This window comes from Pungitius pungitius, chromosome 2, assembly GCF_949316345.1.
Source record: "Pungitius pungitius chromosome 2, fPunPun2.1, whole genome shotgun sequence".
NCBI lineage: Eukaryota > Metazoa > Chordata > Actinopteri > Perciformes > Gasterosteidae > Pungitius > Pungitius pungitius.
The window spans coordinates 208,993-232,500 of NC_084901.1; the positions used below are offsets into that span (position 1 = coordinate 208,993).

General features: G+C 46.6%; 3 protein-coding genes and 1 long non-coding RNA gene across 6 annotated transcripts in view; 1 reads left to right on the forward strand and 3 right to left on the reverse strand.

The window, feature by feature from the left end:
- Window positions 1–880: 880 nt before the first annotated feature.
- ing3 (inhibitor of growth family, member 3) lies at window positions 881–6,046 on the reverse strand. The gene is made up of 12 exons (XM_037462059.2): window positions 5,697–6,046; window positions 5,477–5,548; window positions 4,557–4,657; window positions 4,275–4,340; window positions 3,858–3,954; window positions 3,712–3,783; window positions 3,519–3,635; window positions 3,283–3,449; window positions 2,916–3,106; window positions 2,628–2,820; window positions 1,862–1,900; window positions 881–1,706 (listed from the first exon to the last, which is right to left on the reverse strand). The coding sequence occupies exons 1-12, from the start codon at window positions 5,722–5,724 to the stop codon at window positions 1,590–1,592; spliced, it is 1,260 nt and encodes a 419-aa protein (XP_037317956.1). The 5' UTR covers window positions 5,725–6,046; the 3' UTR covers window positions 881–1,589.
- Window positions 6,047–8,710: 2,664 nt separating this feature from the next.
- On the forward strand, window positions 8,711–13,932 carry tspan12 (tetraspanin 12). Its single transcript, XM_037462256.2, has 7 exons — window positions 8,711–9,435; window positions 9,889–9,971; window positions 10,052–10,187; window positions 10,496–10,561; window positions 12,525–12,632; window positions 12,714–12,857; window positions 13,323–13,932. The coding sequence occupies exons 1-7, from the start codon at window positions 9,370–9,372 to the stop codon at window positions 13,569–13,571; spliced, it is 852 nt and encodes a 283-aa protein (XP_037318153.1). The 5' UTR covers window positions 8,711–9,369; the 3' UTR covers window positions 13,572–13,932.
- Window positions 13,933–15,419: 1,487 nt separating this feature from the next.
- On the reverse strand, window positions 15,420–20,709 carry kcnd2 (potassium voltage-gated channel, Shal-related subfamily, member 2). The gene is made up of 5 exons (XM_037462253.2): window positions 18,481–20,709; window positions 17,492–17,654; window positions 17,073–17,168; window positions 16,552–16,784; window positions 15,420–16,104 (listed from the first exon to the last, which is right to left on the reverse strand). Exons 1-5 carry the CDS (start codon window positions 19,590–19,592, stop codon window positions 15,951–15,953), a joined length of 1,758 nt encoding a protein of 585 aa, XP_037318150.2. The 5' UTR covers window positions 19,593–20,709; the 3' UTR covers window positions 15,420–15,950.
- A 202-nt stretch (window positions 20,710–20,911) lies between these two features.
- The window catches only part of LOC134107226 (uncharacterized), a 2,729-nt gene continuing 132 nt past the window's right edge, over window positions 20,912–23,508 (reverse strand). The window contains exons 1-5 of one of the 3 annotated variants that reach the window (XR_009942720.1): window positions 23,227–23,508; window positions 22,344–22,418; window positions 22,101–22,183; window positions 21,463–22,004; window positions 20,912–21,361 (exon numbers count right to left, since the gene is read on the reverse strand). The exon at window positions 23,227–23,508 is cut by the window's right edge and continues 132 nt beyond it. This is a non-coding gene — a long non-coding RNA (uncharacterized LOC134107226). Of the gene's footprint in view, window positions 21,362–21,462; window positions 22,005–22,100; window positions 22,419–23,226 lie in introns of all 3 variants that reach the window. The other 2 variants (XR_009942719.1, XR_009942718.1) reach the window with 2 other exon arrangements.

A 23,508-nucleotide genomic window follows, 5' to 3' on the forward strand; every position in this document is an offset into this window, starting at 1 on the left:
TTATTTATGGAAGACACACACACACACACACACACACACACACACACTAAAGGAGTGTAAAAGTGTTCACATATTTTTCAGCAGTATATTTGTATTTGTCTACACTTTGGCATTAGTACCACAATTTGGTATAAGTACTTATAAGTAAAATAAGTACAAGTTAATAAATATGGCCAAAGTCCTAAAACTCTTAATATTACTACAGTTGTCATTCCGGATGCTGTGGTGAATCAGTTGAGTGCTTAAGAAGTGAAGCAGGTTAACCAAGTGGACTGTCCCTTTAAGAGACTACACATTGAGTGGACTGGCCCTTTAAGAGACTACATTGAGTGGACTGGCCCTTTAAGAGACTACATTGAGTGGACTGGCCCTTTAAGAGACTACATTGAGTGGACTGGCTCTTTAACTACACATTGAGTGGACTGGCCCTTTAAGAGACTACACATTGAGTGGACTGCCCCTTTAAGAGACTACACATTGAGTGGACTGCCCCTTTAAGAGACTACACATTGAGTGGACTGCCCCTTTAAGAGACTACACATTGAGTGGACTGCCCCTTTAAGAGACTACACATTGAGTGGACTGGCCCTTTAAGAGACTACACATTGTGTGGACTGGCCCTTTAAGAGACTACACATTGAGTGGACTGGCCCTTTAAGAGACTACACATTGAGTGGACTGGCCCTTTAAGAGACTACACATTGAGTGGACTGCCCCTTTAAGAGACTACACATTGAGTGGACTGGCCCTTTAAGAGACTACACATTGTGTGGACTGGCCCTTTAAGAGACTACACATTGAGTGGACTGGCCCTTTAAGAGACTACATTGAGCCGGACCCAGCTGGCAGGAACCTTTGAGCAACAAACAGGAATCAGTCGTTATTTTTTCCCCTCTTCATTTAATGAAACAAAACAACAACAACAAACATTTGGTCTTTGTAAACAGAAACAGTAGAAACAGCCGATCACAAGAGGAGACATTTCTAATGCCAGGAGACAGACAGGGAGACTGGTTCTTGTGAGGACATTGTCTTCATGATGTCCCTGGAGACATCATCAGGTTCAATCAGGCTCCTTCTGTGTTTGTAGTATTTCCACAAAAGAAGAAAATCTCCAGCTCTGAGATTAATGATCCGTTACTCGTGTATTTAATTAACTCTGGATTCTCACATTATGACAAACTTCTGACTTCATTAAATGACTTTAAGTTTTTGTCAATTAAGTCAGAAATTTTTAAATGCAATGCCTTTGAGGTAAAGCAAAAAGTCTGAATTCCAATCATTGATGTGAAATATATTTTACTTTAGATGTTATATCCTCATTGACAATGAATAAAGTTTGACCTGTGACCTTTGTGTGTAAGGTTGGACATACATAAACATGTGCGTATATACATATGTACGTGTTTAATATGAAGTAATGGCCAGACTTCAGCTATCGATTGTTTAATCAATAAACTAAATGTAATCAATTGGTTAAACTTCTGCTGGATTTAAATGCAACATTGAGACTTTATCCTCAGAATTGGAAACCTTCTGTTGTCCTTTGACCTGTTTTGGGAGGATACAATCCAACATGGCTGCCAGGTCTATTTGTGGCGGCTGCCTCTCCTCTTCATGGCGACGGTACACTGAGGACAGAACCACTTCCCCTTGGGAGCCTCGGTCAGACCCACACAGCCGTAGTGGAACCACTCGATGGGACACTGTTGATCCAGATCAATGACATCATTTATAACAAACAGGAAGTATTCTGACTATACAACTCAACACTAACGGCTTTCTAAAACTATTCATTAACTAAATCAATTCTTTTATTAAATATTATTAAATAAAAAACAAATGAAGTCATGATACTCACATCTGTATTATCACAGCCCACCATTTCTCCATAAGATACCTGGGAATAAAAATCAATGTGAGCAACATCTTTATGCTTTACTCTCAGGGAGATGATCTCAGGCTTCCAGAATAACTCATGATCAATACAGACGATGGGGTACTGACCCGGTCAGAGAGGCAGTATGGGGGTACTGACCCGGGTATAGAAGCAGTATGGGGGTACTGACCCGGTCACAGAGGCATTATGAGGGTACTGACCCGGTGACAGAGGCAGTATGGGGGTTCTGACCCGGGTATAGAAGCAGTATGGGGGTACTGACCCGGTGACAGAGGCAGTATGGGGGTTCTGACCCGGGTATAGAAGCAGTATGAGGGTACTGACCCGGTTACAGAGGCAGTATGGGGGTACTGACCCGGTTACAGAGGCAGTATGGGGGTTCTGACCCGGGTATAGAAGCAGTATGGGGGTACTGACCTGGTCAGAGAGGCAGTATGGGGGTACTGACCCGGGTATAGAAGCAGTATGAGGGTACTGACCCGGTTACAGAGGCAGTATGGGGGTTCTGACCCGGGTATAGAAGCAGTATGGGGGTACTGACCCGGTCAGAGAGGCAGTATGGGGGTTCTGACCCGGGTATAGAAGCAGTATGGGGGTACTGACCTGGTCAGAGAGGCAGTATGGGGGTACTGACCCGGGTATAGAAGCAGTATGAGGGTACTGACCCGGGTATAGAAGCAGTATGGGGGTACTGACCCGGTTACAGAGGCAGTATGGGGGTACTGACCTGGTTACAGATGCAGTACCGGGGCTCGTTGGGGTCGTAGGTCCAGTCCACCTGGCTGTTGGCCTCAGCTTCGGGCAGCGCTGAGGCCTGCTGGGAAAGCTCCTGAGCCAGTGCTGAAGATGACGAGCATGACGACAGCGAGGAAGAGGAGGAGGAGGAAGAGGACTGGTGGTTGGAAGACTTGATGCTGCTTCTGCAAATCAAGAATGTTTTCACAGGCACAAATGTAAATGTTGTTCTTGAGTATTTACAGCATGACCATCTGCTCTCATTGTGCAGCAGCCTTACTTGGACTTGCGCCCCCTGGAGTCGGAGGCCGTGGGGGGGGTAAGGGTCTGGGTGAGGGTGGAGGCCAGAGCGGAGGAGGAGTAGCCGGTGTTCTCCCGGGACAAAGTGAACTCTCTGCCCAGCTGGAAGTCGTTGTTCTTGATGGCTTCGTAGCTGGCTTTCAGGCTGGACGTCCTCCTGCCCTCCTTCATCTGTGTCCATGATATGTGGAAAGAAGACTAAGTTACCTCCTAAACACTTCTCCTTCACCTGACAAAACGACACACGGTCAAGGAGAGTCCATGAGGAGATAGGAGACAACAACCCAGGTTTTTGGAGGGTCACACTACACTGTGGCTCTGTGTGTGTCTGTCATGGCGTCTCTGACCTGAGCCGTGGCCTGGACGGCCTGAGCAGCAGCCATGGTGATGGCTCCTGCTCCGGATCCAGTTCCTGCCGGCAGAGAGCTCAGGTTGTAGGAGGCCAGAGGCTGAGAGGGGGTCACACCACTGTACACATTGTTGGTGGACGAGGACGTGCTGTTGGTACGGCAACCTGCAGGGGACACAAGCTACAGTGAGATCGTTCGATCGCTTGCACGCTCTCTTGCACGCTCTCACTCACCTGGGGTGTTCTCCTTGGAGGCGTCTGAGGTTAACGTGGAGAGCAGAGCTTCAGACTTGAACTTCTTCTCTGGAACGTGTTCGGTAGTGTGGTGCGTCGGAGCGCTGTACTTCCTTTCTGCTCCAACACACCGGGATGGATGCATTAGTGAGGTTATATCAGACACACGTGACCTATCAGCAGGTGTACTTACTCTCAGTGGCGGAGTGAGAGTGGATGTGATGGTTGTTGACTGGCTGAGACGGACTGTCCATCTCTAGAGACCCTGAGGACAAGAAGAGAGGGAATGAGACACACTCGGCTTCCTGTTACATGTCACCAAACTAAACAAACACTCACGTCTCTCCAGGACCTCTGTGATGCCGGCGTTGTCAGCCTCCAGCTCCATCTTGAACTTGGCCAGTTCCTGGTCCAGTTTACGCAGGTGGCGGTCCACCTAGAGGATCGATACAGGAAGTAGAGTGAGAAACCGATCTCTGGTCTCCCTGTAGGGAGAATCAAGACGTCACCTCCATCTCATTAGATTCTCACACACACACAAAAAGTACAGAGTAAAGCGCTTAGTGTGTACTAAGTGTAGTAAAGAGTATAAAGCAGTGGTCCCTAACCTTTTTTGCCTCACAGACCGGTGGTTGGAGACCACTGGTCTGGAGTAAAAAGTATAAAGGATCAATCTCTTTGACTAACATCTGATGGAGGTTCATGTAAACATCTGTTATAAATATATTTTATTTATGAAGATTAAACATCACTCACCAGGTCATAAATCTGATTGGCCAGCTGGACTTTCTCATCTGCATCTTCCAAAGCTTTGTAATAATCCTGAAAGAGGCATGATGAATATTCAGTTATCTATCTGTAGTGTTTCCTCTAGGTTTGAGGAGGGGGGGGCTAGTCGGGCAAGCATTTTTCTATTTTGACTTTTTCAGGGGAGGGGAATGGTAGGGGAATGGTATAATGGTGTGATCAGTATTCATTGATGATCTAGTCTGTATCTTTTCCTGAGATCAGTAATCATTGATCACCAGCATCAATCACCTTTTTAATGACCTCCATCTGTTCTTCTCTCCACTCAGGTTTGTTTTTCTTGGCATTGACGAAGAACTCAATGACCTTCTGCTCCAGCTGATCTGTGGCGTCTGAGACCAACAGAGAATTAAAAACTAATAACTAAAAGTATACACACACACAGGATTCTACTCATAAATAACATATTCTGTCAACTTCTTTCTTATGAACTCCTGTGCACGACAACAATGGTAAAAATGTAAATAATAACTGGATTGTATCTCATCATCTTTATTGATTGACAGCTGTCCGTCTGGGACTTTAAAGTCCATTTGAATAATATAACTTTAAGTTTATTTCCAGCAGCCATTTGAGACATATATTTTCAATAAAATAAACTTGTGTTAAAACCAAGTACAACAGAAACAAATATACTCAGTGGTCAGTGAGTAAATGCTCCTCCAATAACCACATCCAAATTATGCATTTATTTCTTTTGCCAATTATATTCATTATAACCCCAGTGTGTGTTCATTAGAGTTATACATTTATTTAAAAATCTTTAAACCCTCTTTCAACAAAAATGTAATGAGAAAGGTAACATAATGTATTAAATGTAATTTAAATTTGTTATTAGAAAATTAGTTTCTTAGTGTAATTATTAATTATATTATTACTGCGTATGGTTATCATTCTCTATGGTTAGTTCTAATTGTGTATTTCGTTGTTTGTTGAATAGAGAATTAATAATAAAAGAATAAATAACTACATCCGGTCTTTTAGCCAAACAGGCTAACATGCTAATCACAGTCTTACGGTAACTAATGTTAATGAGACGTAACGGAGCCGTTAGCTTCGTTAAAGCGGCTATTAACGCGGTGTGTGTGTGTGTGTGTGTGTGTGTGGACACCGGGAAGATGCTGCGTTTATCGGGAGGGGGGAGGACGTACTCTGAACCTGCAGGTCCATCTCTCTCATTTCCGTAAACCTGTCACGGAGGTCCATGGGGAGCTGCTCGATCACTGATACGAGAAGGAGAAGAAGAACATGAAGCGGTTAGTCAGCTAGCAAGGCTATGCTAGGCTAACGGCTGGAGCAACGCGAGCCGCCAAATGACGCACAAAACGCGCCATTAGAACCGTCGTGTTTCAGCTGGCGTCCATTACTCACTCTCCAGATAATCCTCCAGGTACAACATGACTGCAGATTTAAGGTTCGGGCCGTTTAGTGGAACAATGTTCTTCTTTCAATATGGCGCCGCCAGCCGCTGTCTTCTCTCAGAAAAAAATACGCCGAGAAACTGAGGTCCGAGCTGGTGACGCACATGGCGGTCGGCATTCTGATTGGTTGAAAATCACACAGGACATTGATTGACCTACTCAGAACAGATGTCTTATGGGAGTTGTAGTTTGATACGTGCGGAGCTCATTTCTTTGCTAAAAAGACATATCTGCTCCCATATATTGTTTTGGAATGTTTCATTTATTTTATTTTAACGTCAGCACCATATGGAAGCCCATTTCTGCCACAAAAAAAAAAGAAGGGTGAGAAAGTCGAAATTATGACTTAAAAAGTCGAAATTATGACTTAAGAAAGTCGAAATTATGACTTAAAAAGTCGAAATTATGACTTAAAAAGTCGAAATGATGACTTAAGATATGCGCATGCGCAGCTTCCAAAGGTCAAACGGTTTTCTAGCCACTGACGATGTGCAATTATTTGACAAGTACAAAAAACAGTCGTAAAGCCTCTAAGCTCCAGTAGCCGATGGCGTAAGGCATCTGTCCTGGATATGTTGTTATTTTGCTCGACATGGTTCGAATCCAGGTTGTGGCGATCTTTCATTAATATATACACTCACCGGCCACTTTATTAGGTACACCTGTCCAACTGCTCGTTAACACTTAATTTCTAAGCAGCCAATCACATGGCGGCAACTCAGTGCATTTAGGCATGTAGACATTGTCAAGACAATCTCCTGCAGTTCAAACCGAGCATCAGTATGGGGAAGAAAGGTGATTTGAGTGACTTTGAACGTGGCATGATTGTTGGTGCCAGAAGGGCTGGTCTGAGTATTTCAGAAACTGCTAATCTACTGGGATTTTCACGCACAACCATCTCTAGGGTTTACAGAGAATGGTCCGAAAAAGAAAAAACATCCAGTGAGCGGCAGTTCTGTGGGCGGAAATGCCTTGTTGATGCCAGAGGTCAGAGGAGAATGGCCAGACTGGTTCGAGCGGATAGAAGGGCAACAGTGACTCAAATAACCACCCGTTACAACCAAGGTGGGCATAAGAGCATCTCTGAACGCACAGTACGTCCAACTTTGAGGCAGATGGGCTACAGCAGCAGAAGACCACACCGGGTGCCACTCCTTTCAGCTAAGAACAGGAAACTGAGGCTACAATTTGCACAAGCTCATCGAAATTGGACAATAGAAGATTGGAAAAACGTTGCCTGGTCTGATGAGTCTCGATTTCTGCTGCGACATTCGGATGGTAGGGTCAGAATTTGGCGTCTACAACATGAAAGCATGGATCCATCCTGCCTTGTATCAACGGTTCAGGCTGGTGGTGGTGGTGTCATGGTGTGGGGAATATTTTCTTGGCACTCTTTGGGCCCCTTGGTACCAATTGAGCATCGTTGCAACGCCACAGCCTACCTGAGTATTGTTGCTGACCATGTCCATCCCTTTATGACCACAATGTACCCAACTTCTGATGGCTACTTTCAGCAGGATAAAGCGCCATGTCATAAAGCTGGAATCATCTCAGACTGGTTTCTTGAACATGACAATGAGTTCGCTGTACTCAAATGGCCTCCACAATCACCAGATCTCAATCCAATAGAGCATCTTTGGGATGTGGTGGAACGGGAGATTCACATCATGGATGTGCAGCCGACAAATCTGCGGCAACTGTGTGATGCCATCATGTCAATATGGACCAAACTCCCTGAGGAATGCTTCCAGCACCTTGTTGAATCTATGCCACAAAGAATTGAGGCAGTTCTGAAGGCAAAAGGGGGTCCAACCCGTTACTAGCATGGGGTACCTATTAAAGTGGCCGGTGAGTGTATTTTCTTGAATTACTTTCTTAAATGTCTGTGATGCACGTCACTGTATGACCGTCTGAACATAAAATCCTCTTATGTCCAAATGTTTCGGTGGTTCCAGGCTGCAGCCTCGCGAAAAAAGTATTGATACACATGTTTGGAAGTGTTCCATGATACGCCACCAAACCAGTTGTGTTGGCTCACCCTGAACCAAAAGGCTTTCTTGCCACTGACGATGTGCAACTTTATAAGACGTATTGAAATCAGCAGCGGCACCGGACAGCTCGGTTGGGCGACGGCGTAGCGCCGCTGTCTTATAAAGTGTTTCTGCTTTGCTCGACTGCATGGGTCGAATCCAGGTTGCGGCGATCTTTTAATAAATGTATGTTCTTGTATGTTCTGTATTTCTTTATACGTGGCAGTGATGTAGTGCTCACTTATACAATCGTAATCGCTGCATTGGATATGGGATGCATTTTGAACATTTTCAGCAATATGTTTGCGAATGTGTGACGGATCAGGTGACCGAGGCAGACAACACCTGCCTGTCGGGGCAAAACAAACACGCACGCGTAGCCAAACCAGTAGGTTCAAAAACCAGTAGCTATGTTGATGTTGCTGTAACGTCATCCCCCTTTGAGGAATACAGAAAACACATCGCTGATTACTAACAGTATTCATTTCCGTGTATGAATCAACATCACAAAGGATAGCGTATACATTGCAAAACCAGCGACGTTGTGACCGCGTCACGGAAGCTGCGCATGCGCATATCTTAAGTCATAATTTCGACTTTCTTAAGTCATAATTTCAACTTTTTAAGTCATAATTTCGACTTTTTAAGTCATAATTTCGACTTTCTAACCCTTCTTTTTTTTTTTTTTTGTGGCGGAAATGGGCTTCCATAGCACCAGGCATGATATGACTATACAATATTTGTAGATCCCCTTTGTGTGTATTTAGTACAACGTAAGGTACAACATAACATGTCACAGTTCAATTAGAACTGCTGGTTTATGGGACAAATACATGATTAAATAATGAATACAAAACATATCAAATAAATCAGTCATGAATTCCTCCACATCCTCCTCCTCTTTCTCCTTTTTCTCCTCCTCTCCCTCCCCTTCATCATGCTCCTCTTCTTCTACTCCTGCTCGTCTTCCTCTTCTTTCTGCTCCTCTTCTTCCGCGTCCGCTTTCTCCTTTTTCTCCTCCTCCTCCTCGTCCTCTTCCACACAAGGAGCCTCTCAGCCGGGTGACCTTTTGACCCCTCCGCGGCTGGAGGCGGGCACATTCCTCTGTCCTCCCCCAGGACTGCTGACTGACGGGGGAGGCACGCATTTAATTAGTGAGGAAGAAGCCTCGGGACGGACCGGTCATCGCACCGCCCTCCTCCGGGCTGCTCCGGTGCGCGAACACAGCCGACCCCGCGGACCTCGCGCGCACCTTTGGGTCCGTTTGGAGATAAAAGTCAAGCTGCGCGGGTTTTCGTGGGGATTTAACGCGAGGCCGGTTTGCTTTAAATGTGAGTTCAGTGGGTCTCATACTTCGGTGTGAGGGAGCGACGGCAGTGGAACGCAGGCCGCCCCCCCGCGCCCCCCGCCGGGGTCCGAGTGAAAGTCAGAAGCCACCTGTCGTGGAAGCTTCTGACGGATAAACCCGAGCTGCTGAAACCGGACTCCCGGACTTTAACGAGCCGTATCTCCAGTCTATGCGTCTCCGGGCCGCGCGCTGTGTGTTGGCGGTGAGCACGTTGCCATGGTTACCCGGGATCCGATGAGGTCGGGATGTCACGGAAGGACGCGGTGAGGTGTCTTCGCTGCCTGCTGTACGCGCTCAACCTGCTGTTCTGGGTGAGCGGAGAGGAGCCCCTACGTCACACATACGTCACACACGACAAACACACGTCACACTGACCGGAATCAATAGCTATAGGAGAGAGGAGGAAACAGCTCATCATCAGATGGTTAATTCATATTTAGTAACACATGATTGTTTACTGTGTACATTTTACAGTTTCAACTTTACAGCAAAAGTAAAAGTTTGTTTAAGTTCACAGTTGAATGTCGCATTGGAAACAAAAGATTTATGTTTACAGTTCAGTTAAAGTAGGTCACGTCTGTCCGTCAGTCTGACCACATGTTTGACATTCTGAGATGTTATTTGTAGCAGAAACTGATCTGTGTGTGTGTCTCTGTGTGTGTGTGTGTCTCTGTGTGTGTGTGTGCGTGTGTGTGCGTGTGTGTGTGTGTGTGTGTGTGCGTGTGTGTGTGTGTGTGTGTGTGTGTGTGTGTGTGTGTGTGCAGCTCATGTCAGCGTGTGTGCTGGGAGTGGCAGCCTGGATAAGAGACTCTCTGAACACGGTGCTGACCCTCACAGCCCACACCAGGTGAGTCTCACAGTCAGACCAGAGTCCCAGTCAGACAAGAGTCTACATGTGTGTGTGTGTGTGTGTGTGTGTGTGAGCAGGCTGGAGGAAGCAGCCGTTCTCACATACTCTCCGGTGGTCCACCCCGTCATCATCACAGTGTGCTGCTTCCTCTTCATCGTGGCCATGGTGGGATACTGTGGAACCCTGAGGTGTAACCTGCTGCTGCTCTCATGGGTACGTGGGTCCTCCTCCTCTCAGGGTTCAGGTGTCTCTGGGAGTCACGTAGGGACACCCAGTACGCGTCACCTTAGGTAAATAACATCCTTCACATGGCGTCCAACATTAGTCTCAACATAGGTCAGGTGACCTGGGGGGGGGGGTATCAAACGTCTCTGTTGACCCCCAGGGGAGATAAGATTGTCCCTAACAGGAGGTGCCCCTCCCCTCCCCCCAACATGACAGTATTTCTCTTAGTACACTGCTGCAGCTTTGAAGTAGTAGTACTTGTGAGGTGCTGATGGTTCATCTGCTCTGTGTTCCAGTACTTCTGCAGCCTGCTGGTGATCTTCTGCGTCGAGTTGGCTAGTGCTGTTTGGACCTACGACGAGGTGAGAAAACACTGAATAAACTGTGCTGTACACACCCTCACTACACCACAAGTACATGAATATACTCACAATATATAGAGAACATTTATTATATATGTAGAGAATATTTCCAAAAATATATAAAAAATGAAACATCAATTAATTAAGGAATGAAGGATTTAATGAAAGATGAATGAATGAATATTAACTGAATGTAAAGAATATTTTATAATTATTAAACTATTGCGTTTTTGACCCACCTCAGAAAGTCTGAACGGACCAATCAGAGAGCAGCTAGTAAGCAGCTGCATTTTCTAGTTTCTAACACGTCTCACTTCTAAGAATAACCAGATATGATTGGATCCTGTTTCCCTGTGAGACATAATACACAACAACTACACAACCACTACTCAGCGACTACACAAAGAAAACAAATAATACGCCATTAGAAATAAAAGAAGGAGGAGGAGGAGGAGGAGGAGCAGATATGTCTTCATCACACCTGTAGGCTGACATCACTATCTAATCTGATCTCATCTCAACACGGCTCTCACCTGCTGCAGGGGGTTGTGGGTATTGTAGTCAGAGAGATTTCTTATCAGCAGAGAGCTGACACACCTGCTGAGAGGAGGGTGGGGGTGGTACTGACTCTACCCTGTCCCTCCCTCCTTGTCCCTCCCTCCCTGTCTCTCCCTCCTTGTCTCCCTGTCCCTCCCTCCTCGTCTCCCTGTCTCTCCCTCGTCGTCTCCCCGTCCCTCCGTCCTTGTCTCCCTGTCCCTCCGTCCTTGTCTCCCTGTCCCTCCGTCCTTGTCTCCCTGTCTCTCCCTCCTCGTCTCCCCGTCCCTCCGTCCTTGTCTCCCTGTCCCTCCGTCCTTGTCTCCCTGTCTCTCCCTCCTCGTTTCCCTGTCCCTCCGTCCTTGTCTCCCCGTCCCTCCATCCTCGTCTCCCTGTCCCTCCGTCCTTGTCTTCCCGTCTCTCCCTCCTCGTCTCCCCGTCCCTCCGTCCTTGTCTCCCCGTCCCTCCATCCTTGTCTCCCCGTCCCTCCATCCTTGTCTCCCTGTCCCTCCGTCCTTGTCTCCCTGTCCCTCCGTCCTTGTCTCCCCGTCCCTCCGTCCTTGTCTCCCTGTCCCTCCGTCCTTGTCTCCCCGTCCCTCCATCCTTGTCTCCCCGTCCCTCCATCCTTGTCTCCCTGTCCCTCCGTCCTTGTCTCCCTGTCCCTCCGTCCTTGTCTCCCTGTCTCTCCCTCCTCGTCTCCCCGTCCCTCCGTCCTTGTCTCCCTGTCCCTCCGTCCTTGTCTCCCTGTCTCTCCCTCCTCGTTTCCCTGTCCCTCCGTCCTTGTCTCCCTGTCCCTCCGTCCTTGTCTCCCCGTCCCTCCATCCTTGTCTCCCCGTCCCTCCATCCTCGTCTCCCTGTCCCTCCGTCCTTGTCTCCCTGTCCCTCCGTCCTTGTCTCCCTGTCTCTCCCTCCTCGTCTCCCCGTCCCTCCGTCCTTGTCTCCCTGTCCCTCCGTCCTTGTCTCCCTGTCTCTCCCTCCTCGTCTCCCCGTCCCTCCGTCCTTGTCTCCCTGTCCCTCCGTCCTTGTCTCCCTGTCCCTCCGTCCTTGTCTCCCCGTCCCTCCATCCTCGTCTCCCTGTCCCTCCGTCCTTGTCTTCCCGTCTCTCCCTCCTCGTCTCCCCGTCCCTCCGTCCTTGTCTCCCCGTCCCTCCATCCTTGTCTCCCCGTCCCTCCATCCTTGTCTCCCTGTCCCTCCGTCCTTGTCTCCCTGTCCCTCCGTCCTTGTCTCCCCGTCCCTCCGTCCTTGTCTCCCTGTCCCTCCGTCCTTGTCTCCCCGTCCCTCCATCCTTGTCTCCCCGTCCCTCCATCCTTGTCTCCCTGTCCCTCCGTCCTTGTCTCCCTGTCCCTCCGTCCTTGTCTTCCCGTCTCTCCGTCCTCGTCTCCCCGTCTCTCCGTCCTCGTCTTCCTGTCCCTCCGTCCTTGTCTCTCAGCCTCTGGTCCAGCGCTCTGATATGATCAGTCTTAAGTCTCGGATGCAGAACTTCGGCATGCAGCGTTACCAGTGGCTCACACACACCTGGAACAGCTTCCAGACCGAGGTCAGAGGTCACACACACAGACACACACACAAACAAACACTCTCACAGGCTGACAGGTGTGTGTGTGTCTTCACTCACCAGTTTAAATGCTGCGGGGTGATCTACTTCACTGATTGGCTGGAGATGACGGAGATGGAGTGGCCCCCTGACTCCTGCTGCTCCTATCAGTATCCAGGATGTGCTCGCCACGCCCACTACCATGACCTCAGTGACTTGCACCAGGAGGTGAGTCAGTGCCGCCTCTGATTGGATGAGAGAAATTACAACCAAAAATAAAGATAAATAAAATAAAATAATATATAATTACTATATATTATTAGAAACTGTTTAACTGTAGGATACATTAATTTATATTTATTTATTTGGGGTGTATAGTGAACTTATTATTCAAAAATATAACATTCGGGAGGTTAATAAACAGATGTTTTTATGTGATTAATGAAACCTCAAAGCTTTGTAAATTCTCAAGTAAAACAATTTAATACATTTTCAAACAATAGAAAAATGGGTTTCTTTTTTCAGACTTGTGTGATGAAATTCAACATTTTCTGCCGGTATTTCACAATAAAAGCATCGTAGAAGGGATCAGGCCTTGGGCTGTTTTGGGGCTTTTAATGTGAAATTGATAGATGGCTAAAATGAGGATTTGTGCGGTTCTGAGTGGTTTCTTCCTCTGTGGTGGTGTTTCAGGGCTGTGGGCCAAAGATCTACGGCTTCATCCGAGGGACGAAGCAGCTCCAGGTGCTGCGTTTCCTGGGCGTGTCCATCGGCGTGGCTCAGATCCTCGCCATGGCGCTCACACTCATGCTCTTCTGGGCGCTTTATTACGGGAGGAAGCCTCCAGAGCTGCCTGCCCTCACAGTGACACACGCCCCCCCCCCTGAAGACTCCAACCAGTTTGAGATGGAGCGATTGTCCTCATCCGCCTACAGAGTCTAAAGAAGCTTGATCACTTCCTGGTTCCAGAGACCGAAGTCGACCTTCTGTTCCTGTCAGTGATGTCACTGTGACCTCAGGTACAAACTCAGAAGGTCAAATGATTGTTACGACAGGAACGATGAATGAAACTATCAAATGTGAGTTCTGAGATTAGAACTTCCTGAACTTTAGAAGATCAAAGGATTCTGGGATATTGAGTCCTTTCACTGGGTTAGGGTTAGCAGGGTTAGCCTAGTGAAGAACATCTGGACCGATCATGGTTGTGGCAACATGTGCATGGTGTTCTTTAATAAAATTGGTCTCAATGTTATTGAAACATTAAAGCAGGACCGCCTGTGGACGTTTGATTTATTCACCTGAATGAACTTGTCATATTTTTACACACACACACACACACACACACGCACGCACACAGGGTCTCAGCTGGTTAAAAAGCTCCTCCCACACTTGCCATTCTACTCCACTACCGTATATTGATGTACGTATAGTATTATTTTTAGTGTATTAATATAAAGAATATTGTTTCTCTTCCCACTGTACATTAGTTAATGATCAAAGGGTCACCTTACTCTCTTTTCAGCCCTAATCATGGCTTATAGAATCTTCTAACCCTAACCCTAACCCGTAGCTATTTTATTTATGTGTACATATATGTTTTTATATTAAATGTTAACCTCCAGCATCATATCTTTCTTTATCTCATCCTACAGCTTGATCATAATCATGTGACTGTTATGACGCTTTAGAAATTATATGAACTTTTAGAAATGAAATGGAGCAAAGTGACATTACAACAGGGCCGGGTCTAGGCAGGGGCTTTAATCCCTCTGATGTCATCGGGAAGTGGACGTGAAATCTAAGAAGCAGCTAAACGTCCTGCTGGGTTTTGTGGGTGTAGAGCTTTTATTAATCATGCTTTATGGGACTCACAGCATGTCTGATATTTCAATCTTACCGAAACATCCTTGAATGTTCCTTAACTCTGGTTACATCAAGAGAAGCTAAACATCTTCTCTCTTATCACAAAGTGGCATTAGTGTGTTCCTGTATGAATGCGACAGTAAAAAGCATCATGTACAGATGAGCCTCGGCTGGTGACCTCACAGCCCTCGGATCTTCATGCTCAGACACACACACGGATACCGAACATGCTGGAAGCCAAAATACAAAAGCTCTACTTCAAGGAGCTGTGTGGAGCACTCAGGACAAAGACATTACAAATCTAACAAGTAGGTTCCCTCAGGTGTGAATGTTAATTTAGCATGAGATGTTGAAAGGGATAAACCAATGAGTAGTTACACAGAACGGTAAACTAACAAAGGATGAACTACATATTTTGGAAATTATCAATAAAAGTGACAACATATGTAAATGAAAATAATAAATATCAATACAATAAGTAATAAAACAAGATACCCCACAAACTGGCATAAATCTTTCCGATTTAAATATAAAATAGGTGACTATTGGGCTAACTGGCTTAATTCCGTTCACTAAAAACTACACTGAATGTGATGTATTATGTTAAAATATGTTGAAAATACATATATTTTCTAAAATATACCGTCAGGATGGAACTAACACACACTGTCATGAAACTATTTCCTCTTTTTTTTTACCTTATAATTTCAATAGTACCATGTGGCGAGTCTGTTTTTTCAACCTTCTTGCCATCATGCACTTTATGAGCAGCTGATGGATTTCCATTAGGAACGTACTTAGAGACAGGCGGCTATCTGCTAAGCTAGCTCAGTGAAATGTAATGCAAAGAAACAGTTAGCTTAGCCTACAATCCTAATTGTTTTTATGACGTCATGATACAACTCTACTTTTCTCTCATGTTTAAGCAGACATCACAACAGTAAAAGCAGATATGAATGAAGTTAGCTTCAGGCGTCACCGTTAGCTTCAGGCTTCACCGTTAGCTTCAGGCTTCACCGTTTGTTTCAGGCGTCACCGTTAGCTTCTGACTTCACGTTAGCTTTAGGCGTTACCATTAGCTTCAGGCTTCACCGTTAACTTCAGGCTTCACCGTCAGCTTGTTGAAAGGTGTAACAATTTCCACCTGATTTCAGTGTTTGTGCTAAGCTACTTGTAACCAAAACCAGCTATTTTCTCAGGTAACGCTGGTAAGGTGGTTAACTGTGAACTTCCAACATGTGACATTTACTATACGCGTTATTTTAAAATGTTACATTAGCGTCGGCTTTATTTGTGTTGTGAGACTCCGAATTTAAAGAGGTGAGCGTTTAAGGTTATTTTCGTTTGTCTTCCGCATTATTTCTTTCGTGGGATCATCCCCAGCGAGAAGCTGATGGTCGCGTCTACCATGCACACGTGATCCAAACTCCCGCCCCCTGAGTTTGTGGAGGTCGTGATCTAGAGTGCCGACACCTGGACCCCTCTGGCCTGCAAGTAGTCGACGGCGCTGAATTCGGGCGGTGTTGCAACGGGGATGACGGCGGCAGTAACGTACGGCTGGTGACTGTTCAACGGAACCGTCTCTTCCAATTTAGTATTGAGACTGGAGCGACTACAGAGAGAGAGAGAGAGAGAGAGAGGAGGTCAGGTCCACTCAGCAAAAGGGCTTCAAACCAGGACTCTATTCGTCATTCAGCTGTTCATATTTACATGTTACTTAGTCCGTGTGGCAGTAATTCAATGCTAATAAACAAGGAAAAGGTTGTCCTCAGTGCGTCCCGTCTACTCTCATTAATCCAGCGTCATCAATAGGAGGACCAGCGAGCTGCTGGAAGACGGCTCACTAACTCCTCAGTAGCTCCTCACTAACTCCTCCATAACCACTTATTAACTCCTTAATAACTCCTCAGAAATGTGTTACTAATTCTTCCTTCTACTCCTTACTAAATTAATTGAATTCATTTTATTTAGTATAGCCCAAAATCACAAATTTCAATTTTGGCTCGGAGAACTTCACAGTCTGTACACATGCGCTCCTCACTGACATCGTGTCTCCTACCTGTTGGCAAGGGGCCTCTCTTTGATCTGGATGGTGCTGAGCTCCTGCATGCTGCCGTGTAGACCCATCGATGTTGTGGAGTTGGGGAGGTGCAAGGTTCTCCTCATCTTGCGAGCGCAGCAGAAGGTAAAGCCTCCAGGCGAGGAAGAGACGGAGGAGCGAGAGAGCTGCTTCACCAGAGTCACCTCCTGGCAGCGCGGGTCGCACACCTTCTCGTCCACAAACTCGTGGTTCTGAGGCAGAGACGGTGCCCAGGGTTAGAGGTCATCGGGAGGCTAGAAGTTGTCGAGGTTAGAAGTGGTCAGGGGGTAAGAAGTCGTCGGGGGGTAAGAGGCCGTCGGAGGGTAAAAGGTCGTCGGGTTGTAGGGGGTAAGAGGTCGTTGGGAAGTAAGAGGTCATCAGGTAGGGGGTAAGAGGTCATCTGGGGTATACGGGGTATACATGTCACATTAAAGATGGATGAATAAATACTCAAACTCATATTAAACGAGTTGTCACATCCGGATGAGTGATGTTCTCACCGTGGTTTTCTCCAGACAGTGCAGCAGGTGATTTTGCTGGAGGTCAAAGGTCGGGTTGGCCTTGCACACCAGCGCCTGTCCTGCTTCTTTGGAGGCCTTCAGGACACAAACACAGATCACATGACTCACGGTGATGTCACCCATAACCAGGGCTCAGAGACGGGCTATCCCACCCATACAAGATGATAACGTGTGTAATAACATATTAACTTATGCAATAACATAATAACTTGTGTAATAACATAATAACTAGTGTAATACCAATTTTATACAGAGAGTTTCTATCCTTTGAAGAAAGGTTCCCAAAATATGACAAACGCTGGTTCCCCTTTTGGCCTCACAGTTTGATGTTGGAGGAGGGGACTTCACTCATTTAAAGAAACACTGGCTGACCTATGTTTTTTTCTTAAATGCGTCACCTTCTGGGCTCGCCTCTTCTCAGCCCTTTGGCTCTGGTGGTAGATCCGGCTGAAGTTGGAGACGATGACGGGGACCGGCAGGGCGATGACCAGCACGCCGCTCAGAGAGCACACAGAGCCCACGATCTTCCCCATGATGGTCTTTGGTACCATGTCGCCATATCTGCAAGAGAGAAAGAGTTTACTACAGGGCTTAACCTCCTGATACGGAATGCAACAGCAGAATGTTGGTGAGAAGACATCTTCTTTTCCTGTTACCATAACCGTTAGTGACTTTCAAAGAAACTTTAACAGTTAAAAACTTACAAAACGTTTTGGCTGGGACCTTTCAATCACAAGGTAAAGCTTCCCCTGCTTTATGGGATTCCCAAAGTGGGGTGCACAAGAGGAAACATGGTGGTCTAATGGAGTAATAATTCATATTAAATATCATTGTAAAAAATCAATAGCGTTTTTACACCAAATAGAGACATGGATACTCACGTTCTCTCTGTCTCCACCCTTTTTATTCATATCTGTTTCTGAGACTATGCATGTGCCGCTATGTGTTCTTTACGTGTCATTTCAAATTCCCATACCTCTGGTGATCAGTCGTGATAACTGATCATTATCATTTTTAATCTTTAGGAAATGTTTGTTTATTTACATGAAATGAAGTTCAAAGAAATCAAGTAACACAATTATTTAGTCGTCATAAATGTTTCTATGAAGACAAATCATCAATAACCCTAATCCTTTATAATGAATTTAAACAACTTTTATTGATTGATAAAACATCAGTCAGATAAATGGAGAAAGGATGAGGAGGAAGAGGCAGAGGAAGGGGAACAGGAAGAAGAGGAAGTGACCTCTGGAGCAGCAGAGTGTTCAACTAGAACTGACTGCAGGTCAGTTTGGGGATGAGCTTTCAGCTGAAAACCACATTCCACACCAACTCAAGAATCCAGAGACACTCACCACCATCACCATCCCCTCGCCCCATCACCTACCCCAGCGTTGTCATGGTGACGATGGTGTACCAGAAGGCCGCTGGGATGCTGGTGAACTTGGTGGAGCTGGAGCCCTTCTCGGCGTAAAACATGACGGTGGCGAAGATGATGATGGCCATGGTGAGGCTGAAGAGCAGGAAGCCCAGCTCCGAGGCGCAGCTCTTCAGCGTGTAGCCCAGGATCCTCAGGCCCGCCGAGTGGCGCGAGAACTTGAAGATCCGGAAGACCCTGAAGACCCGCAGCGTGACGAAGGCGCCGCTCACGTCCTCGTTGTCTGCCATGACGAGGCCGATGTAGTAGGGCATGATGGCCACCACGTCGATGACGCTCATCACGCTCTTCATGAACCGGCAGGGGCTCGGCGCCACCAGCAGGCGCAGCAGGTACTCCGCCGTGAAGATGAGCACGCACGCCGTGTCCAGGCAGAAGAAGGCCAGCGCGTACCTCTCGCCGCACGCCGTCTCGCGGACGCGGTTCGGCGCGGCGCCGCACGGGACCGTCTCCACCACGTTGGCCAGCACCGACACGGCAATGAAGAAGCCGGTGACGTAGTAGAAGACTAGTGCCATGATGGAGGTGTGCGGGTTCTCGAAGGCCCGCCACAGGGTCTCCCGGAAGCCCAAGTCCGTAACCACCAGGTCTTTGGACTGCTCCATGTCTTCGTCGTCCTGGACGCGCTCCTGGTTCTCCCGGCGCCGGTCCTTGTACTCCTCGTAGCAGCAGTCCCCGATGATCTCCGGGATGATGCCGAAGAACGCGAGCTCCTCGTCGTACGCGGAGATGCACTCCTGCCGCGGGTAGTGCAGCTTCCCGGTGCGGTAGAAGTTCAAGATGTTGCGGAAGATGTCCGGGTCGCGGTCGAAAAAGAACTCGTTGGACTCCTCGTGGAAGAAGAAGTCCCGCTCCGTGCTGCCCAGCAGGGTGTCCGGGTACCGCTCCAGAGTGTCCCGCCAGGTCTGGAACCTGGTTCCGCTCACGTTGATCACGATGAGCCCCGCGCGGCGGCGGCGCCCCTCCTTGGGGGGTACCGGCATCGCCGTGCTAGCCACCGGCATCCAGCCGATGGCCGCCGCGCGGGCGAACGGCAGCCACGCCGCCGCTCCTCCCGCCATCCTGGTCCCGGGGTTGGAGGAAGATTCGCGGAGAGCGCGCCGATCAGAAGCGTTTTTACGCACGAGGTGACGCGTAAAGCAAACAAATCCACACGTGATCAGCGAGTTCGCGTCAGTCCGTTATTGTTTCTTCAGAACACACACACTTCAGTTTGAAAGCGAAACCGGGTTCCGAGTCTTTAACCCTCGCAGGGAAGCACCGGGAGAGCCGGAGCCCGCTCGGGGCAGCATGCTGGACTCTCTCGGTTTCCCCGCGGGAGAAGTAGAAGCTGTTCTTGGGTTGAAGCGGCTCCTCCTTCGGTCACTCAGGTACTGGAGAGAGGAGGAGAACCTCCCCCCCCCTCTCTCTCTCTCTCTCTCTCTCTCTCTCTCAATGTAATAAAATATGAAAAAAATCGCAGAAATGATGATGATGATGATGAAGAGCTGGCGATGTCATGATGACCGTTTTCATTGTACAGCATCATGTAACACACACACACACACACCGACTATCCCTCCCGTCTGATGGGGGACAGGTGACACATGAGACAGGTGAGACCCGTCCATCATGTGGTCACGTGTTACACCGTCCTTGTCTTCCTGTAGAATACCCACTAAGCGACATCCTCATCATCTATTTATTCTTATTGTTGTCAGTTATTAACACATTAAAATATGTCTTAAATAGATCTCTGTCAGTGGATCATTCCTTGGTGTCTTTTTGTGACCGAGGGGCAAAAACAGAGTGATGCAAAGGATGAGGAGACTAATGTTCCATCTGTTTTTTCTTTTATGTATTTAAAATGTCCAACAATCATTTGATGAAAATAAAATGAATATTATAGGCTGCAGTTTTGTAACACACACGCACTCAAACACCTACTCACAAACAAATACACATGCACACCTGGGGCACAGAACAACTGAACAACATCCAGTCTGAGACCACCTGGGACCCCATGAGGCCCAAACGAGACCTGAGACCACCAGAGACCACCTGAGACACACATCCAGGTTCACTGAGAACATCTATTGAACAAGTACTGAGGTGTTAATGATGAATCATTAATTAAGATAACGCTGTAAATAATCAGCATATAAAAGTGATGAATCACCAGACTAATCTTCTTAGGTTGCTTCTATTTTTATTCTCTCAGAGGAGAAACTTTAATAAAGACCATAGTCTAATGTTCCTGTTGTTCTTCAGGGAGACAGACAGAGAGAGACACAGAGAAAGGAAGCTGCTCGTCTTCATCACTGAGCTTAATACTTATTTTTATAACGGTTCACCAAAGATCACCATGACTTGGTACACTGTAAATTATTTCCCCGTTAAATAACAGGAATTTACTGGCAGCAGGGTTACCATTATTTTCATGTTATTTTAACGGTTTATTCCTGTTAATGTTTTTTTACAGTGCACACCCGTAATGTTTTTTAACAGGACTTTACTGGCAGCAGGGTTACCATTATTTTCATGTTAAATCACCATTTATTTAGTTTCCTTTAAATATTGCTTTTAAAATGTATTGATTATTATTTTAGCATAGTAATGTGTACCATTGATTGTAATATACATATTTCTAGCTTGAGTTATTATAAGAATAGGCATAATACATCACATAACACTTAAGTGAAAGAAAACGAATAGTTCCATGTTCAAATTAACTTTTTTATTGTAATAGAAACACTGAAAGTTAAATACTTACAAATGTAGGCACATATAGATCGGATCAATCACAGAAAAATACACTACATTGCCCAGAACGCACCTGAACACACCTCCACTGAAAGAGAGAGAGAGAGAGAGAGAGAGACATAAATAATAGAAAGTCTGAAAAGTAAAATTTATTGAAACAATGGCAATGAATGTATGTATCTATCTCACCTTTTTGAAATGAAATCCCACTGGAAGTCCATCAGTCTGCGCAAGAGGCTGGCGATGTGTGAATTTACCGTTCTTTTTTTCCCCTTTGCAGCCTTTGTCCCCTTTTCTGGGTTTATACCCACAAAGCGTCTGAAAAATTATACACGGGTTGGAAATCTAGTAATTCACACAGACTAACACTACAACAAGACAACAAATGTCCATGAACTATCCTCAACATACTATCCTATGCATCTATGAATATTGTAAGTTGCACTAAAACTTTCTAAAGCAAAGTTAATTGCTAAATCCCATCACCAGACCTGCTGAAACCATGCTTGAGCCACAGCTAGGCCAGAACAAATGCAGGTGTTAACAGACAATGTCTTACCTCTGGATGAATTCAAGTGTGCACGCTGCCTCCTCTTGGTACTGTAGGTTGAAGATATAAAAACCGGAGAAAAAAGACGCCAGCCCTGTCACAAAGGTGGACTGGATCCCTTCGCCCACAATCTGGCCCTCAATGCTGAGCATCCAGCTTTGGAAGTGGTTTCCTGTTTCTCCTGAAACAGAAATGTTTTAACTGTCAAATTTCTGTTTAGTTTTAGTTTAGTTTGATACCATTTAATTCACTACATACAACACTAAAACCAACTTACCAAGAAGTATCAGACGAGGCGTTGCAGGTAAAGCTAGTGAACTCTCAAGGTCAGCTGCACTGGCATATCAAGTCCTGAGACATCTTCGGAAAAGTGAGACAGAAGAAGATGGATGACTTGATAGGACAGCTCGACATCATCATCAAGCTGACGAAGAACTTCCTTCATCCTTTCATTTGTCGGTTTAGTCTTGAACAACACAAGACTTATTGATAGATTATAAGACACCATTCAAATTTCCACCTGGTTCTGAGGGATACATGCAGTGAGATCTTCTTGATCAGCAGTGTGATCAGGGATAGTGCCCTGCATCTGCATCTGTAATTAAAAACAAAAACAAATGTAATGTAAAATAGACACACCCAGGGTGGGAAATTAGCACCTGCCACAGGCCAATGGCGGTGACTTTGCCTCGCATACAAGCCACAGTGGCGGGTGGAGTGGTTTTCAGCGCTCTAGTCTGTGACACATATAGCTAATCTGAAGTACAGACTAGAGGGCTACATTGGGATTGTGTGCCGCCGGGTCCCGCGAGACCCAACGCAAATCTCGCAGGAGCGCCAGCGGGCGGTTTAAAAAAAAACACAGCGGAATCAGAACCATCCCACACCAACCCTCCCGTATTACCCGGAACATCCCGAATTATGGGCAATTTAGATTTGTCCCGACCGGGACAGCTCCAGTCCCGATTTCCTATCACAGCCTGCTAAGTCAATGACGCGCGAATAACTCCCGGTTGTTGTGAAGTTGTGGCGCATCAGACCAGTGCGCGCGGGTGCCGGGTGGCCAGAGCGGAGCATGTAAGGATGTGCAAGCCCGGCCGCCGACGCTAGCCCCCCCGCCCCCGTTGAGACCGCCCGCTAGCCCCCCCGCCCCCGTTGAGACCGCTAGCACTAGCATTATTTATAGATTTAGATCGTATACATGAACGGACATTAAAATAAGCGCATTGTTTTGTAAGATTAATGGACAAACTATCGAAACTTTGCTAGCTTGAATCACCTCGGCTCATTAGCAGCTAGCTAAATTAAACTTCATAGTGCAAGTCCGTGGCGTTTAGTATACCTCAACATCACTGATAAATGTTAACTATGCATGACTTTAAAGAAATTCTAGTTAATCTCACCGGATTGTTGTGGTTTTCCTCGATGTAACCAGAGCGATCCTCCGACATGGAATGGCCGTGTGTCCGTTGCGTTGCAGGTTCAAATGCCTTCTTACTCGCTCTTTGCCAGAATGCAAAAAATACTGTATGAACCTGTTATTTCAGAAAGTGGCGCGAACGTGATCAGAAAGACACACACACACACACACACACACGCACACACACATCTACACACACATATACACACACAGATTTGGAGCGCAGTTAGTCAATTAAATGTTAGGTGTCTCGTTTAAAATCGGG